The sequence below is a fragment of the Ictidomys tridecemlineatus genome, chromosome 6, assembly GCF_052094955.1.
Source record: "Ictidomys tridecemlineatus isolate mIctTri1 chromosome 6, mIctTri1.hap1, whole genome shotgun sequence".
NCBI classification, from domain to species: Eukaryota; Metazoa; Chordata; class Mammalia; order Rodentia; family Sciuridae; genus Ictidomys; species Ictidomys tridecemlineatus.
This window is the reverse complement of record NC_135482.1, coordinates 8,673,603-8,691,532: the sequence shown is the minus strand read 5'-3', so window position 1 is coordinate 8,691,532 and position 17,930 is coordinate 8,673,603. Positions and strand designations below refer to the sequence as shown.

Genomic DNA, 17,930 nt, shown 5'->3' with positions numbered 1-17,930 from the left:
TGAACTTTGCAGTTTTTCCATTTAACAAAAAAAATTTTGAGCATAAAACAGAGTCTTTGATGTGAATCTTTTTCTCAGTACTAGGCAGTTTTGGAGGTAGTAGTATTCCTGTTTTGCAAAGGAGGAAACAGCCATGGAAAGATTAATATCCACAGGCCTCATAATAAGTGCTGGATCTGGATTCAAATCCAGCCTCCTGACTATTGAATCCTGCTACACATTCTAGACATGTCCTTGGCTTGGATGCATATTTTGCTTCACTAGTGCAGAAGCTGGTCAGTGAGGTACAAGCTGTGTTTTGTATATTAGTTCTTCAAATTGGCAATCCTAACATTAAACTGAAAAATGCTTCAATGGTAACTTTTGAAATAAATCCCACTTAAGAGAATATTTTGTATTTTTTGGTGAAGTTTGATCAAACTATTATATCTCTAAATGGAGAGATGATGGTAAGGAATTCCTTTTAAAGCTGCATCATACTAAAGTTTTGGTTTTTTTTTTTTTTCCCCCCCTTCATATAATTATATTAGGCAGACAAGGAGATTCGTGTATGGAGTTTACCATTTTTAATATTTGGTTAAACAAAATACATCTTTTGTAAACAAACCCAGCACAAGGCCAACAGAAAAAAAAAAGGAGGGGGGATAAAAGCAAGAAAAAGCCTAGGGTTGCCCCTTGTGGGGCATCAGGGTCAGGCCTGCTCCCTTCTTTAAAAGTGGGGCTTTTTGCCCTTGGGCATCAGCATGGGTCCCTGTTCCTAAGCACCAGAATTGGATATGAACAGAGAAACCAGCCCTGAAAAGTCGAAGCGTCTTTGCATATCCCATTGGCTCATGGACTCCGTGTGCATGGGACTACTTTGAAGTGCCATTTGCACAGGCCCAAGCAGATTTGTGGGAAGTTTTCTCCTCTTCCCAGGAAATGGCTTACAATCACCAACAGTGCCAATGGACCCAAGGTCCTGCTTGTGACGATTAATCAGCAAGATTGGCTGTAACTTCTGGCTGGTGTTAGCTGGAATGTCATTGTGCAGGGGTAGAGAGCTCCCTGTGGTGCCAAGCAGGTCTGGTGTAGAAAATGGTGCAGAAGAGACCACGGCCAGTTGTTGAGGGCATAATGTGCAGTAGCCGCTTGGGGCCTCTTACTTGGCTTAAAAAACGGCCTTGTTGGATTGAAGATACGTGTGCAGAAAAGTGCTGGTGTAAACATGCACTCCAGTCACAGTGGGGAGAGCGCCTCAGCCTCCCCATTACACTTGCTTAGGATCCACATGCAAGCCCCAGGCTGGCTCTTCTGGTGGAGAGAAGTCTGGCCAATGGGGCAGCTCTCAGACCTGCCAAGACCAGTGATCAGTAAGAACTGGCCAGGTTACCCCTGCCTGCCCTCCTGTCTTGAGGCAACCACAGCCACTTTGGTGACACGTGTGGTATTATTTATTTCCCCTCTTGTTTTCCAAAGTTACAAGAGAAAAGTAGCCTACAACTATTTCAAGAGGTAGGAGGCAGGTCAATCCTCTGATTTTTAAAGGAAACTACAAGATGACGACAAACCTAGGTCCTATAACAAAATGCACATGACCACCTAATTTGAGGGCTGTTGCTTGTCACTACAGTGACAGGCCTCAAGCCCAGGCCAGCTACCAATTCCAGCTGCTCTTAAACTCTTCACGTGATTTTGGCTGACCCAAACTGTCAAGGGTAGATGTTTCTTCTGACTTTGCCAGAGTGGGCCAACTGGGGAAACTGCCCCTTTTCCTTATGTTTTGCCCCAGAGCTTCCTAAATCAATGTAGTGAAATGGTGGGGACAAAACTGGAGTGAAGAAAGCCACCCCATGCTTTACCCAGTTTGGCTTAGCCACATCCTCTTAGATGTCTATCTTACCACTGTCTTGCTAGACTTGGGGGACTCAACCACCTGGCTTGGGATATTCAAGAAGTTTTCATTATAAAACTCCAAGGCTGTCCATAAACCACCCTCAAAAGTGGGGGGAGGGGTGGCATTAGGACTGCAGACAGCACGCAGCACTGCTGCTGGGGTTCTGGAGATGGTTTCCTGAGAGACGCTTATGCTCTGGGTTCTTCAGTCAGTCACTGGGCTTTGCGTGCACTACTATGTCTTCAGACACGGGTGCCACAGGAGACGAAAGTGGAGGCAGCATCTCTCTGGTGAGCCTGGAGCAGCAGTGAAGACTCCAAGAAAACCTGTGTCAGGTCCTCATAGAAAGGGGAAAATAAGCTCGGACCCACCTTTCCTTCTCTTCTCCAAAATAAAACGAAGGCCTTCAGTGGCTTGCCCTAAGCCCTCAGAGCTCCCGCCTGCCTTCCCCAGGCACAGACAATGCCGGGGGTTCTTGTAACAGTCCACACGTCCGTCCTATTGCACTGGCAAGTCTGAAGGGGAAACCCGATGAGATGTTTGGGGAGGTGGCCGGGCGGACCCACTGCAGAGGCCACAGCGCATCACGAGGGCTGGAGGACCGAGGCAGGGATGGGTTGGACCTAGCGGCGCTACACGTCAGCTCTCCAACTCTGATGGGCCTCCACCTCCTCTGCTACCACCAGCAGAAGCTCACAGTTCTTTCCTCGCAAATGATGTTTTAGAAATTTCCTAGGGAAAAAGGAAGGGGAGGTGAGAGAAAACGAAATGCTGGTGAACTGCAAATTCCAGTCTCAGGGCCACAAGTCACCAGACACCTGATCCTTTATGCCCTTGGCAATCCTAACATGTTCTAGTAGGTTCTTCTAGAGTTACCCCTAAGTCTGTCCAGTTCAAATCCCAATCTGAATCTTTGCTCATCCTCACGTTACTGCTGAGAGGAACTGGTTCTGTGATGAACAGAAGCTCAAAGTACTCTGAAGTGCTTCTGTTTAAAAAAACCAACTACTTTCATCTTAGGGCAATTTAACCCTCTGGCTGAATGTGTATCTTCCTTTCTCTGAACTGGTAACAACACTGTGCCGGTGGTGCAGGTGGAAAGAACGTTACCTCACCAGCCCCACCAGACCAGAAGGCCAATACCCCAGGCTGTGGACCCTGCTTACCAAAGGGACAAAATTCCTTGTTAAGGCCTTTCCAGTCTGAGACCCCATGATTCCAAGTAAGGCAGGGAGAGGCTCTGAGCACATAAGAATTTCATTTCCTCTGTCAAATAACCAAAGATGAGCTTGACTTCCCTCAACACAGCAAACCAGAAGCCCAGCAGCTGAGCCACACTGGGACTCACCTGAGCTCGCTCTCGCCTCCAATCCACTCAGGCATCTTGAGCTTGGAGTCGAGGTTGTAGTAGGCCCCGCCTACTTCTCGAACACAGATCCAGTGCTGCCTTTTGAGAGGCAACTTGAGTGGACCCCAGCACAGGCTGGAGGGCAGATTCATGATGAACCCCATGACATTCGTGAGAGCAATAACACCAACATCCCTGCAGAAGAGAAACCGTGTCAGGCTCTGAGGCAGCCAGCCTTAAGGTCCCAGGCAGTTCCCTCATGCCAGGAATCCCTGACCAAGGCCTGCACCACAACCTGCTGTTCCCCATCACATTACCTGCGCTTGTCCCACCAAACAGCTTCATAGCCTTTGGTCTGAAGAGCTGCCATAATGACGTTCACATCATAATTCCCATTTCCCAGCATGCTCTTCTTGTGGGGTGTCACCATGGTGTTTGGAGACAACCTATGAATGTGAAAAGATGATGTTGAGACTTGTTGGTCTGCCTAATGCCCCCTGGCCATACCACTGGAAGCTGGTTACCCTCCCCCACCCAATCAAGTATAATTTCCCCAATTTCTACTTAAGTATTCTGTTCCCTGGGATCCTGGTGCTCTAGGGATCACCTTTCTTTTTTCTTAATATTTTTTTAGTTGTCAATGGACGTTAATTTTATTTATTAATATGTGGTGCTGAGAATCGAACCCAGTGTCTCACACATGCTGGGCAAGTACTCTGCCACTAAGCCACAAAACCCAGCCCTCACCTTGCTTTTTCTGCCAAACAAGTCAGATGAGACCTATCTACCTGCCATTTAGAAACTGTGTCTACAGACTGTTACAGTGGTGCACACCTGTGATCGCAGTGACCTAGGAGGCTGAGGCAGGAGGATCACAAGTCTGAGGCCAGCCAGTGAGGCCTTGTCTCAAAATAAAAAGGGCTGGGGATGTAGCTCAGTTGTAGAGGCCTCTGGGCTCTATGTGGGGGAAGTGTGTCTAGTGAAGTCAATGGATACAAAGAATATTCCATGAATGAGTCTCATTCATGAAATCCCCAGCCTACTGCAGTCTTTCTACAGTCTTCCTCTTGTTTATCTTCCTGCCCTGACACAACTTTTTTATGTTCTTGTGCAGTGCTGGGTATCAAACACAGGGTTTCACACAGGCTAGGCAAGTGCTCTACCACTGAGCCACAACCCCAGCCTGATATAACTTTTTTTTTTAAAGACAGTAAAAAAAAAAAAATAGGTGATGTTTTCATTTGCATGGCAGTAATTATCACTCCTGCTTTTTATAACTTAAATACTTTCTACTTAAGGCTTTCACACTTGGCAATCATTAAATACCTAAAGGTATACAGGGACCAAGACAGGGGGATGCACACCTGTAACCCCAACAACTCAGGAAGCTGAGGATCACAAGTTTGAGGCCAGCCTCAGCAACTTAGCAAAACCCTGTTTCAAATTTTTAAAAAGGGCTGAGGATGTCACCCAGCCAGTGGCAGAGTGCCCGGGGTTCAATCCTCAGTTCTCCCCACCACCAGCACACACAGGCACACAGGGGTCCCTATGCATAAATACATGAGCTGGAGCCAGATGTGAAGCAATAAAAAGCAGTGAGGTGCATGCTAACCTGGGATGCATGGCCTAAAAGCATTCTGGACCGCGCACAAAAATTTTTTTTTCCCTGTGCTGGGGATGGAACCCATGGGTGCTCTACCATTGAGCCACACCCCCAGTTTTTATTTTGAAACAGGGTCTTGCTCGCTAAGTTGCCGAGGCTTGAAACTGGCAATCTCCCTGCCTCAGCCTACCAAATTGCTGGTATTACACATGTGCACACCATGCTGGGCTCAGAAAAGGACATTTTGAAGGAGGGTCTGCATTCCCTCAACTTTCCTAAGAAGGGGAAGGAGGGTAATGTGGTGAATTCCTCAGGACAGGGGCAGAGGAGAGATACCCAGGAGGTTGCCAAGTGCCATCTCCAGAATAGAATCCAGACTTCAGTCAAAAATGTCAACTCTCCTGCATACACAGCAACCACACTGAATCCCACGCCCATCCCACCCCCATTTTTTTGTGTTGCCGGGGATCAAACCCAGGGCCTGACACATGCTGGACAAGCAGTCCCACAGAGCTACACCACTAACCCCTTACTGATACTTTGTCCAAACATAAAACACACTGCTTCCACTAACTTAAACCCCTCCAACCATGCCCACAGCACATAAATACAACCCGAACTACCTTGGCTGGCAAGGCCCTCAGGATCCTGCTGACCTCTGTTCTCACCTCCTGTTACAAGACCTTTTTCTGTTTCTTAAAGACTCAAGGCTCTTCCTCACATGGCACTCACTCGATGTCCCTGCCGATTGCAATGCTCTTCCCTGAGCTCTTCATTGGTTTTGCTCCTTATTACTTGGTCTTAAATGTAACTGTCACAGAAAGGCCTTTCTGACCATCCCACTGTAAGTTTCTCCCAGTTCATTCATCTTCTGGCTGCTCTGGTTCACTTCTAGCCCTCCATCAGTACAGAACACAGTGCCTATTCCTCTGTTCTAGAGTGCAGCCGGAGCCTTGACCATCCAGTCAACACCGCACACCCAGGACCTACAGGGCACAGGCAACACACTCAAGGAGTTTGTTGAAATGTTCTGCTTATTTCTGTTATTATTTCTTTATCTTCTGCTCTAAATACTAGTAGACTTTAAAATAAAAGGGCTTATTGCTTACTTTCAGAGCTAGCAAAGATGGGGAAATCCAAGAACACCAAACTCCATTCTGTAACCGAACACTTGACCTGTAGTACAATTCCCACGTACTCAACACCCACTCTAAGCACTAAGATAGGAAACTATGAGGGATGAATTATTTATATTTTATAAGTAAAAGCATGAAGTCTAAGGCAGGCATGGTGGCATATGCTTGCCCCAACAATTCAGAAGACTGAGGTAGGAGGATGGCAATTTTGAGGCTACTCTGGGCAACTTGCCAAGAGAGTGTCTCACAGTAAAAAATAAAAAGATCTGGGGTCAGGTGTTGTGGCACATGCCTATAATCCCAGAGAATCAGGGGGATTAGGCTGAGGCAGGAGGATCACAAGTTCAAGGCCAGCCTCAGCAACTGAACAATGTCCTGAGCAACTTAACAAGACGCTGTATTAAAAAAAAAAAAAAGGAATGTAGCTCAGTAGAGCACCCACAGATTCAATCCTCGGTATTGTAAAAACAAATTCAAAGTCTGATAGTTTTAATTGATTTGACAATGAACACTTACAAGTGATACAATTATTAAAAAATGTGTTCATTAGAAGTTGCAGTTGTAGCTGGGTGTGGTGGCACATGCCTTGTAATCCCAGCAGCTTGGGAGGCTGACGCAGGAAGACTGAGTTCAAAGCCAGCTTTAGCAACATGGTGAGGACCTAAGCAACTCAGCAAGACCCTGTCTCTAATAAAATAAAAAAAGAGGGGTGAGGATGTGGCTCAGTAGTTTGGCGTCCCTGGGTTCAATACCCAGTACCAAAAAAAAAAAAAGAGAGAGAATAATTTGCAGTTGAGCTTGCTGTCTTACAGCAGTGACCCAAGAGTCAGAGTGGGAGGTGGTGCAGGGTTGTGAAAGGAAAGGTCAGCTGAGTCCCCAAAGCCTGGGGCTGCAACACAGCTCAACAGGACAGAGCACCCGTCAGGTCCCAGGTATTGAGCTCCAGCAGGCTCCCTTCCCTCCACCCAGGGATGAAGGTTCCCCCAGGGCTGATGCTGCTGTCTGCTTCTGGCAGGCTCCCAGCAGGGCAGTGAGTTCTTGAGCATGCGTCTGGTGATCCTAGTTCCAGACTCATAACTGGAGGATCCTGAAGATATGGGATACTTCTGTACAGTAAATGAATGAACCAAGGGAGTAAATAGGGTTCCTGGGAGTCTCCCTATGCCAGTCTTCACCTTGAACCTCCAGAAGAGGATTACATAATATGCTTCAGTTCCCAGAGTTGACCCCCACAGACATTTGTTCTAAGGTATACCTTTCAGATTTCGTGTTCTAAGGATCTCTCTTCCTCAGCCTTCATCTTCTCTCTCTCAGATTTCTTTCCTGTCCACTTCCTCTATCTCTCCCTTCACTATAGACCTGGATTTTTTTTCCTCTTCAGTACTAGGATGACCTGCTAATCATAATGCTAGGCAAGCGCTCTTCCACCGAGCTACATCTTCCTTCCTTTTGTGTACGACAGGATTTTCACTAAACTGCCTAGGCTGGCCTCACACTTGTGATTCTCCAGCAGCTGGGACTCCAGGTGTGAGCCACTACAGAGACTAAAACCAGGACTTTTGAAATAGGTTCCCCAAACTCATCTCCTTACTTATAAACACTCCTTCCACTGATTTAGCTTATATATTCCTGCCACATTCACCAAGTTGTCATTTCCCTCCCTTACAAATGAACTAGGCTGGCATGGTGACGCACACCTGTAATCCCAGCAACTCTGCTGGCTCAGGCTGAGGGAGGAGTATCCCAAGTTTGAGGCCAGCCTTAGCAACTTAACAAGCCTCTAAGCAATTTAGCAAGACTCTGTCTCAAAATAAAAAGAACTGGGGATGTGGGTCAGTGGTTAAGTGTCCCTGAGTTCAATCCCTGGTACCAAAAAAAAGAAAAAGAAAAAACCCACAATATTACATACGAACTGATAGTGGAGCCAACTGCCTGAGCGGCCACCTCCAAATCCTCCAGCCCTATTCCACCTGCTGTTCCCTTTTCATGAAGCTTAGTACACTTCCAGTACCATGACTATGTGGCCTCTATTCTTTTCTCCTACTTCTGGTTCTAAGCCAAATCCCATAACTTTTTTTTTTTTTTAAGAGAGAGAGAGAGAAAGAGAGAGAGAGGAGAGAGAGGAGAGAGGAGAGGAGAGAGAGGAGAGAGAGAGAGAGAGAGAGAGGGAATTTTAATATTTATTTCTTAGTTATCGGCGGACACAACATTTCTTTGTTTGTATGTGGTGCTGAGGATTGAACCTGGGACGCACGCATGCCAGGTGAGCGTACTACCGCTTGAGCCACATCCCCAACCCCAAATCCCATAACTTCTTCAAGCTCAAGTTCACACCCTCTCTTCCATGGAAGCTTTTTTTTTTTTGGGGGGGGGGTAGGGGAGGGGTGGTGAGTGCAGGGAGGTAACCCCAGGGAAATTGTACCACTGAGCCACATGCCCACCCCTTTTTATTTTTTGAGACAGAGTCTCACTAAGTTCCTGAGGGTCTCACTCAATTGCTCAGGGCTTCACTAAGTTGCTGAGGCTGGTCTCAAATTTGCAATCCTCCTGCCTTACTTCTTAAGTCACCGGAATTGCAAGTGGGGCCACAGTGCCAGCAACTGACTCATTTTTAAATGTGGCCCTTTCTACCTGCTCAGGGATCTTCTAATGGAGAAGTTGGAGTGCTTGTCCTTTGTGGTAGAGAATACTGGTTGTTTACCACTATCCCTATTCTCTTTGTTCCTTCCAATTTTCTTTAGTTTTCCTCCATCAAGCAAATTTTCATCCAGTTACACTTGAACAGCAATTCTATTTGAAAGAGGAATGTATTGCTAGCTGCAAGAACATTTGATCTCTGAAAAATTGGGATGAATCTAATGAAAATGTCTGAAGTCTGAGCACTTTCTGTTTGTCTTCTCTGACCCTTCTTTTTCAAAGCCTGGATACACTATATAAGGTCAAACCCCTCATCTACATAGATACAAGTTGATGGACATTTGCCCACTGTCTCTGGCCTTCTCTCTAGGCACAAACCTCAGTTACACCCGACTTTTCTCTTCCTTGGCCCCTTGTTGCTGACCAGCCATTAGCTCAGTTCCACATTCCTATTCATTTGTATTCCAAGCATGAGTCATTTCATAAAAAGGGGTGGGCATGTGGCTCAACTCTATTCAAACTCCACCCTGCTATTTTTGTATTTCTTCTCTTTTATCTGGCTAAAATTCAACTGTTAGGATAAACCCTCTCAACAAATAGCACTTACTGACATTTTTCTCCCATTTCTACCACTCATCAGTTATATCTTCAAACCAGCAAAGAACTTTAGATCTGAGAACTTAAAGTTACCTAGTTAAACCTGCCAGAATTCCTCTCCTTCGCTTCAAGATATAAGGTGATCACCTTTTCACTTTCAAATTGCTGTGAATTCTATGGTTCTCACTTCAATATGTTCTCAAGGCATGCTCGGTACAGCCCCAAGATGTCCTGTCCAGCTGTGTTCTCCAAGGAGGCTTGCGGTGCCTGGCACACTGCAGCAGCTGGTTAGTGTTTGTTTTAAAAATTCCATCTACTCTCCTTCACCTTTTCTCTCTTTGCTTTTTCTCTGGATTCTTTCCATACTTCTTTTGTTTCTATGTATCCTGATAGAATCTTTCCATTTAAAATGCTCCATACAGAATTCCACTACTGGACTTCTCTTTTATGTACTGATTTGCTTTTACTGAGGTGGATCTTAGGTTGACTTTTTTTTTTTTTTTTTAAGGTGGATTTTTATACTGTGCTAATAGGGAACTGAGAAGCACTATATAATTTGCAAAATCTTCAAAAAAAAAAAAAAAGAGGACCCTGGTTCCATGAAGGTGTTTAGCAAGCATCCAGCATTCTTCTACTCAGGGAAAACACAGCTGAAAGACTGCTATAGCCACAAACTCTTGTTGATCACAGTCCAGATCCACAGTCCCACTTACTAGCAGGGGGAATAGCTCTGGAGCTAGGACAGCTCTGACAAATCTTGCCAGGATGAAGCAAGCAGCTGAAGCAATTAGGAGGCAAGCCCTGGAGCCACAAAGCTTGGGTCCAAATCCTGCCATTAATATCTTTGTAAACTATCTGTGCCAATTTCCTCATCTAGAAAAATGGAAAATAAAGTCTACCTCCCAAGCTCAGTGTGAGGACTGAACTAGCCCCAGGGAAGCCCTCAGAATAGCACTGTTCACATGTTAGTGATCTCATCATGATTACACCTCTTGTCCAACCAAAAGTCAAATTTACAGAAGTAAAATGTTTTCTAACCTAATATGACTACATTCATAGAATTTTTTTAATTTTTAGTTGTAGATGGACACAATAACTTTATTTATTGATTGATTGATTTTTATGTGGTACCGAGGATCACACCCAGTGCCTCACATGTGCTAGGCAAGCACTCTACGCTGAGCCATAACCCCAGCCCACATTCGCAGAATTTTATATCTGATATTTACTAGTGGGTAATACTGGGCAAATTCCTACACTGAGTTCTAGTTTCCTAGGACCACTGCTATTCAGTCGTTTTGGGATTGCCAATATATATCATAAAGCATCAAGCATATTCAGGTAATCACTGTGAATCTTCCTTCTAATTCTGGATTAGAAAACAATTTGCAGATAATCTAAGTAGGAAAATAAGAAATATCAATGGCTGGCCAAAAGAAATCAATTCAGTGAACTGGGTCTTCCTTTATGTCACATGACTTGGTGACAGGAGACACATTATCTTACTTCCCAGGTGAAATCTTCTTGCTGCCAGACAATGGTCATGATGCAGACACATCTGGTCTGTTAAGGTAAAGGCACTACTTTGTATATTATTGGAATTGGAAAACAATTATTCTCATTATACTTCTGTTAGTATACTTGGATTAACATTCTTTTAAGAGAATGCCTATGGTTCTCTCAGAGTAAATGATCCACATATCACTGCAAACTGGTTGATTTTAGCTATTATTCAGGTTCCAATGCTCAGTAATTTCCTATTTAAGTGAAGGGAATCAAAAAAGGGTCCTCTGGAACTATGCTGAATATACATTGCTGGAAGAATTCTTGAGCTGCCAGGCATGGTGGTACACACCTGTGATTCCAACAACTAAGGAAGCTGAGGTAGAAGGACTGCAAGTTGGATGCCAGCCTCAATAACTCAGCAATACCCTCAGCAACTTAGCAAGACCCTGCCTCAAAATAAAAACAACTTGGGACAAAGCTTAATGGTTTAATGACCCTGAGTTCAATCCCCAGCACAAAAAAAAAAAAAAAAAAAAGAGAGAGAGAGAGAGAGAGAGAATAGAATTCTTAAGCTTTCCCTGCACTGAGAATTAAGTAAGGCTAACCAACCCTCTCTGAGTGATGAGAGAGAGAGAGAGAATAGAACAGAATTCTTAAGCTTTCCCTGCACTGAGAATTAAGTAAGGCTAACCAACCTTCTCTGAGTGATGAGAGAGAGAGAGAGAATAGAACAGAATTCTTAAGCTTTCCCTGCACTGAGAATTAAGTAAGGCTAACCAACCCTCTCTGAGTGATCAGATAGGCTCACCGCCAATGGACTGCAGACGTGCTGCTATCTCTACCTAGACACTACAGAACTAATTCTCAAACCCTCTGGCAAAATAATTCAGAAAATCAAAGCAAAGAACAAGTTGAACTTCTACCCACTCGTGGCATTTGCTTTAGTAGGTAAGAAAGGCCATCTAGGTCCGGTGCAGTGGTGCACACCAGTAATCCCAGTGACTTGGGAGGCTGAGGCAGGAGGATGGCAAGTTCAAAGCCAGCCTCAACAACTTAGCAAGGCCCTAAGCAACTTAGCAAAACCCTGTCTCTAAATAAAAATAAAAGGGCTGGGGATGTGGCTCAGTGGTTAAGTGCTCCTGGGTTCAATAGCTGGTATAGGAAGGAAGGAAGGAAGGAGGGAGCGAAGGAAGGAAGGAAGGAAGGAAGGCCAGCCACCTAGAATAAAGCAGAAAGGGGAGGGATCTGGAATCAGCTTCAAATGTTAGCTTTGCTACTTAGAAGCTACTTGGACAAATTACCTGACCTTTCTTCCTGTTTCTCTATCAGTAAAACAAACTGTTCAGAAGTAGCCACACAAAACAATGCATGAAAAGCATCAATGCTGGCACATGGCCTCAAAGAGAAGCTGGAGCACAGTATGCACAACTTTCTTGTGGTACCTGCCACATTCTACCTTTGATGACAGGTGACTGAATGAATGTAGACACATCTTGTCCCCCTTCTACATTGTAAACTCCTTGGTGGCAGGACTTGAGGAGGCACCATTCTAACCCAGTAGTTAACAGCAGGATAGAAACCTAACTTCAACCTTGGCTCCAGTGCTTACTACGCTACAGTGGTCACATCATTGAACTTCACTGAGCTGTCTTTATCCGTAAAATGGAAATAACAACAGATATAACATGGATTCCACAGCACTGTTGAGCAGATCACTTGAAATAATACAACTAAGGCTATTCCAGAGTAGGTAGCACATACATGATAGTGATTCTCTTTCTCATTCCTGCATCTCTTATACCCACTGACAGCATCTAGCTAATACCTGTAGGTTTGAAGGCTTAAGCACCTGAGACGCCTTACCCACTCAAATTCAGAAATACCAGTGAGTATCAGGATGCCAAGAAGAGGTGCCCTACCTCTGGAAAATCTCTTGCAGCGTTTCCCGCGTGAAGGCGTTACTGTCCTGGAAGACATTATTGAGGGCATGGAGGGCACAAAGCTCCCTGCGTTGTTTCTCATGGTAGATTTGTGGGGGTGCTGCCTGGGGCAGCTCCAAGGATTCAGATTTGGCCTTGTCTCCTTTCCATGGCATGCAACTCATGTTTTTCGTTTGAGGTTCCAAAGAGGGTTGAAAACAGCCACAATTCCCTCCTGAGGAAGATGTAAACTTCTCAGTCTTTCCAGGATTCCTGAGGTCCACTTTATTCTCTGGTGTCCATGATTTATGCTTTGACACTGGGAGAAAAGGTTGAAATCAAAAGTGGGGAAAAGCCACCTCTTCTCTCTTCTCAATAGAAAAATAGCTTTTGGATTAGTTTATTTCACCATCACTGTCAAAGTGCAGAATTTTTAAAAACTCATATAAAATGTAAGATCCTGTTGCCCTTTTCCCACCCTCCCCGCCCTCCCTGCTCCTAAAAGACACAATTTCCTTGCAGTATTTTCTTTCCTCGCTGAAAATGCCACCAGGCCTCAAAGCAGGAAGACCAAAAACAATCGGTCACATCGTTCCTTTTCTTCCATTTCTTTCGAATCACGACGCCACAGATTCAGGAGACAAGGCCTGGGTGGTGGATAAAACGCACAACCGGAGCAGCTAGCGAGGGCCGGCCAGCGTGGGATCGCGGGTCGCGCTGGGGCCTCGGGGGCAGCCCTCCATCCTCCCGAGCACGGTGGCGAGGCGGGCACAGCTCCTCGGGAAGCGCGGGCTCTCGTCCTCCCGCCGCGGCCCTGCGGAGGAGACAGCTCTGGTCAGCTCCGCCCGGCGGGCGGGCTGGGGAAGGGGCGCGGCGGGCCGGGCCCCTGCCCGCGGGACGGTCCTGCGCGGCGCCGGGCAGGCCCGGAGGGGTGGGGCCGGACACTCGCCTCACCCTCCGGGGCCCCGGGCCACCCGGCTCGCCGCCTCGGCCCTGACCTCCCCGCCCGTCACGTGCAAGCCCGGGCGCCCTCCCGCCGCGCCCCCTACCCCGGCTCCCGGCCGCACCGGGACAGCTTGGATTCGCGCCGTGGGTCGCCCCCTCTCCGCCGCGGATCGCCACCTAGAGCTGCTAGCCGCCACCTGGGCCGCGCACGGACGGGCGCGCGCACCTGAGCCCGACGTCAGCGCCCCTCAACCGGCGCGCGCTCCGGAAACGCCCTCCCGCGCCGTCCCCGCCCTCCCCGCCGCGGCGTCATGCCTGACGTCAGCCTGACGTCAGCGGCGCCAGCTGTGGAGCCGCGGACGCGGCGCCTTGGCGAGAGTCCGGCCGCGCGGAGCTGTCTGGGGGTTTGCTAGGCTCGCGTGTCGCTGGGTGCGGGAACGCAGGGCACTGGATGTGTAGGGCGGTCGTCTGGCTTCGGCGGCCCCGCTCCAGGCGGGGAGTCCCGCCTCGACGCCCGTTCCTCCTTCAGGCGGCCGCGGCGCCACCGTTCCGGGGCGGCGACCCTGCCAGCCGCTGCGTGCGGCCCTGCCCACCCCTCCCGTCTCTGGGCAAAGTGCTTTCTCGAACCTGGACTGCGATTCCTGCGCTGACCGTTTTTTTTGTTTGCCTAGTGCGCCTTTCACCAGGTGGTCTTAACACACCTTACGGACGCGGTCGCGCGCAAATCTCTTGGTTACAGAGCCCGACCGCCTCGAGCTTTACCAGGAGCATAGAGGGTGTGCGCCTCACCGGGGGTCACATTTCAAGTGAAAAGTGGGATCTTCTTCCAGCTCCGTGGTGTCGTATTTCGGTTCTCTCCACACTAACAGTGTCCACGGGCTCTTTGGTGCTTTCTCAGGGCCCAGCTGAGTGATTGTGTGTGTCAGAAGCAAACTACTTGCAGACCCAAGTGGGCTTAGCTTTTCCTCCCTTTACTCCTGGGGCTGTGAAAGGCGTCGTTATCCACCTTGGCTGCTCGCCTTTTGAATTTTTTGTTAAGAAAATGGGTAAAACAATAAAAAATAAGTCACACCTCTAATTCAGTTTTTTTTTTGTTTTGTTTTGGTTTGATTGTTTTGTTTTGTTTTGTTTTGTTTTTTGACCATGCTTCAATTCGACTGAAGATTTTGAGTGTGGTCCTCTATTCAGACTACTTTTAAATTATCTTAAACTTTTGTCGTTTGAAAGCGGCCTACGGGATAATGGTGTACTTAAAAGGCTTGCTGTGCATGGCACTGTCCTAAGTGCTTTACGTATATTAACATATTTACTGCCAGTTATCCTATTAGATCCCTCTGACTTAGGAGAAAACTGCCGCACAAAGAAGTTAAGTAAGTACTGGAAGTCACCTAAGTCTGTCTTGGATTCAGGATTTGAACGGAGGCTAGCCTGTCTTCAGAAAGAGGATATAAGATGGGTAGGGAATTCCCTCTAAAATGTTGCTTTAGACTTTCCCATTCAATTCATGAAGCATCTGCTCTGAGAGTATCTTTTCTAGGCAAAGTCCTATAGTGGGAAAAGCATATTGTTTAGTCTGCTATCAGGTGTCAGCACATTTCAAACTTGAACTCTTTCTGAAGACCCAATTGTTAAGATGTTAAATGTTGGTCTGAGCAATGGAGTTAATACAACACAGCACTTTTGGTCACCAAAATGTGGACCGCACCCCCCTGCACCCCCTGCCAAGAAACCAATCAGTTCTGCAGTAGACACCAGGTGAATTTCCTTTAATTCAGTTGGATTTTTTTTTTTTTGTATTGGAGATTGAACCCCCAGGCATTTAACTTCTGAGCCACATCCTCAGCCTTTATTTTTATTTTTATTTAGAGACAGTGTCTTGGGGTTGGGGATGTGGCTCAAGGGGTAGCGCGCTTGCCTGGCATGCGTGCGGCCCAGGGTTCGACCCTCAGCACCACATACAAACAAAGATGTTGTGTCCACCAAGAACTAAAAAATAAATATTAACAAAAAAATTCTCTCTAGAGACAGTGTCTTGCTGAGTTGCTTAGGGCCTTGCCAAGTTTCTAAAGTTGGCTTTGAATCCTCCATCCTCCTGCCCCAGCCTCCTGAGTCACTGGGATTATGGGCATGTGCCACTGTACCTGACAATTCAGTTGGACTCTGACTACCTAGGGAGAGCATCAGATCCACAGGTTAAGGGCGGAGTTCTACAAGACTGCCTCTCATTTTCAGATGCTGGATGCAAGTCTGGACCTCTGGAACTTTGGCAGACCAACTCTATTAATCAGGGTTCCCATGAGTCCCTCTTTGGTCTGATTAATCTGCTAGAGCAGCTCAGAGAACTCTGGCAAACTCTTTAAGTTTGACAGTTTATTATAGAGGATACTGCAGAGGATGTAGATGAACAGCTAGATGGAAAAGACTTGCACCAAGGTGTGTGGGAAGGGCATGGAGCTGCCATGCAGAGGGCATGTACAAGCCTTCAGAGACATTCATGTCTCTGGAAGACCCCCAGACTTGGTCTTTTTCTGGTTTCATGGAAACTTAATCATATAGACTTGATTAAATAATTCGTCATTAATAATCAACTTAAACTTCAGTTCTTCTTTGATCCCCAGTAATTGGGGGATAGGCCTGAACTCTCAACCCTTGATTTTTGTCTTTCTGTAACCAGTCTCTGTCAGTTGATTTACTAGTATACAAGAAAACATTGGTCACTGCCAGTTGCTGTGGTGCACACCTATAATCCCAGAGACTCAGGAAGCTGAGGCAGGAGGATTGCAAGTTTGAGGCTAGTCTTGGCAATTTATTGAGACCCTGACTCAAAAATAAAGAGGCCTGGGGTTGTGGCTCAGTGATTAAGTGCACCTGTGTCCAATCAGTATGATAAAAAAACAAAAAAGCATCAATCACTTGGGAGATGCCAATGATTTAGAAACTTCATAACAGGAATTGCAATGAAGACTGAATAATTATGCCATTTAACATAGGCACAAATTATTGTAGAATATAGTGTCTTAATATTCAGTTTTTGTATGTCTTGTGGTCCTGGGATTGGCCACTGAACTATACTACCAATGCTTTTTATTTTTTAATTTGACACAGGGTCAAACTTAAATTACCCAGGCTAGCCTCAAACTTGGGATACTTCTGCCTCACCTCCTGAATCACTGGGAATACAGGCATTCACCACCATGCCTGACAGTATTTAGCTTTGCTAACTAAGATTTTAGTATTTTGGGACCAGATAGGGTTGTAGGATGCTGGTGAACAATTTGGCCAGGAAGAAGAAAAAAACATATCAAAGGAACTATTATCACGACCATTGCAGTTTAATGACTTCTTGTTCCAGATTCCCAGCTGCCCAGCTGTGTTTGTACAAACAAGACTTGATGATACCTACTTTCCTACTTTAAAACAGAAACAAGATGAGACTCTTTCAGGTAGATAGATCCCTGCGACTAACAAGGCCTTTTTTTTTTTTTTTTTTTTTTTTTTTTTGGTACCAGGGATTGAACTGAGGGGCACTTGACCACTGAGTCACATCCCCAGTCCTATTTTGTTTTAGAGACAGGGGCTCACCAGGTTGCTTAGTGCCTTGCCTTTGCTATGGCCGGCTTTGAACTTGTGATCCTCCTGTCTCAACCCCTTGCCTCTGGGATTACAGGCTTGCACCAGCACACTATGCTCAGTTATGTATTTAACCCTGTCTGTTGCTCATTAAATCTTGCAATTCAAACCCTAAAACTGGAATAACTTCTCAAATGATTGTCCTTTCTCACCTACTGCTTAGGATGAGTGGCCAAGGCCAGCCAGCATTAGATCTTGGGTTAATCCTTCTTTTCACCTACCAGTAAAATTCTAAGGTTTTTCTGATGTTTGAAATGGAAACTTAAGACATTAAAATTGGTGCATTTTGGATGACATTTTGGATTGGGGCTTTCCACAGCTGATGACAGTAGGGAAAAAAAATCTGAAGGAAACTACCTTAACAGACCCTAGATTTTGGGGTAGCTGTTCACCAGAAGAGAGAGAGAGAGTGTGTGTGTGTGTGTGTGTGTGTGTGTGTGCGTGTGTGTGTGTGTGTGCGCGCGCGCGCGCGCTCCTATGCTTTTTGGCTTATCTTTCCGCTACTGGCCTTTGTTTTTGTTTGTATAGTTGCCCTCTCAGCAGAGGCAATGAATGGAAAATTCTCCCTAAGGTCAGCGTTTTATTTATTTATTTCAGTGGTACTGGAGATTGAACCCAGGGACGCTCTGCCACTAAATTGCATCCCCAGTCCTTTTTTATTTATTTATTTTTTAATGAGACAGGGGCTCCTTAAATTAATTGCCAAGGCTGGCCTCGAACTTGCAATTTGCTT

General features: G+C 46.2%; 1 protein-coding gene across 2 annotated transcripts; it reads right to left on the bottom strand.

Moving 5' to 3' along the window:
* Positions 1-551: 551 nt before the first annotated feature.
* Josd1 (Josephin domain containing 1) lies at positions 552-13,830 on the bottom strand. Of its 2 annotated transcripts, none has more exons than XM_005322248.5 (5): positions 13,690-13,830; positions 12,623-13,436; positions 3,542-3,670; positions 3,225-3,419; positions 552-2,608 (listed from the first exon to the last, which is right to left on the bottom strand). In XM_005322248.5, exons 2-5 carry the CDS (start codon positions 12,805-12,807, stop codon positions 2,509-2,511), a joined length of 609 nt encoding a protein of 202 aa, XP_005322305.1. In that variant the 5' UTR covers positions 12,808-13,436; positions 13,690-13,830; the 3' UTR covers positions 552-2,508. The 2 variants fall into 2 exon arrangements, with proteins under 2 accessions (XP_005322305.1, XP_021580088.1); XM_021724413.3 differs by having other exon boundaries at positions 13,672-13,810.
* Between the last annotated feature and the right edge of the window lie 4,100 nt (positions 13,831-17,930).

Coding starts and splice junctions, on each gene's coding strand:
- Josd1 (XM_005322248.5), bottom strand. CDS start 12,807: ATGAGTTGCATGCCATGGAAAGGAGACAAGGCCAAATCTGAATCCTTG. Junction 3,671..12,622: donor CTGCAAGAGATTTTCCAGAG/GTAGGGCACCTC, acceptor TCACATTCATAG/GTTGTCTCCAAACACCATGG. Junction 3,420..3,541: donor GTTTGGTGGGACAAGCGCAG/GTAATGTGATGG, acceptor TCTCTTCTGCAG/GGATGTTGGTGTTATTGCTC.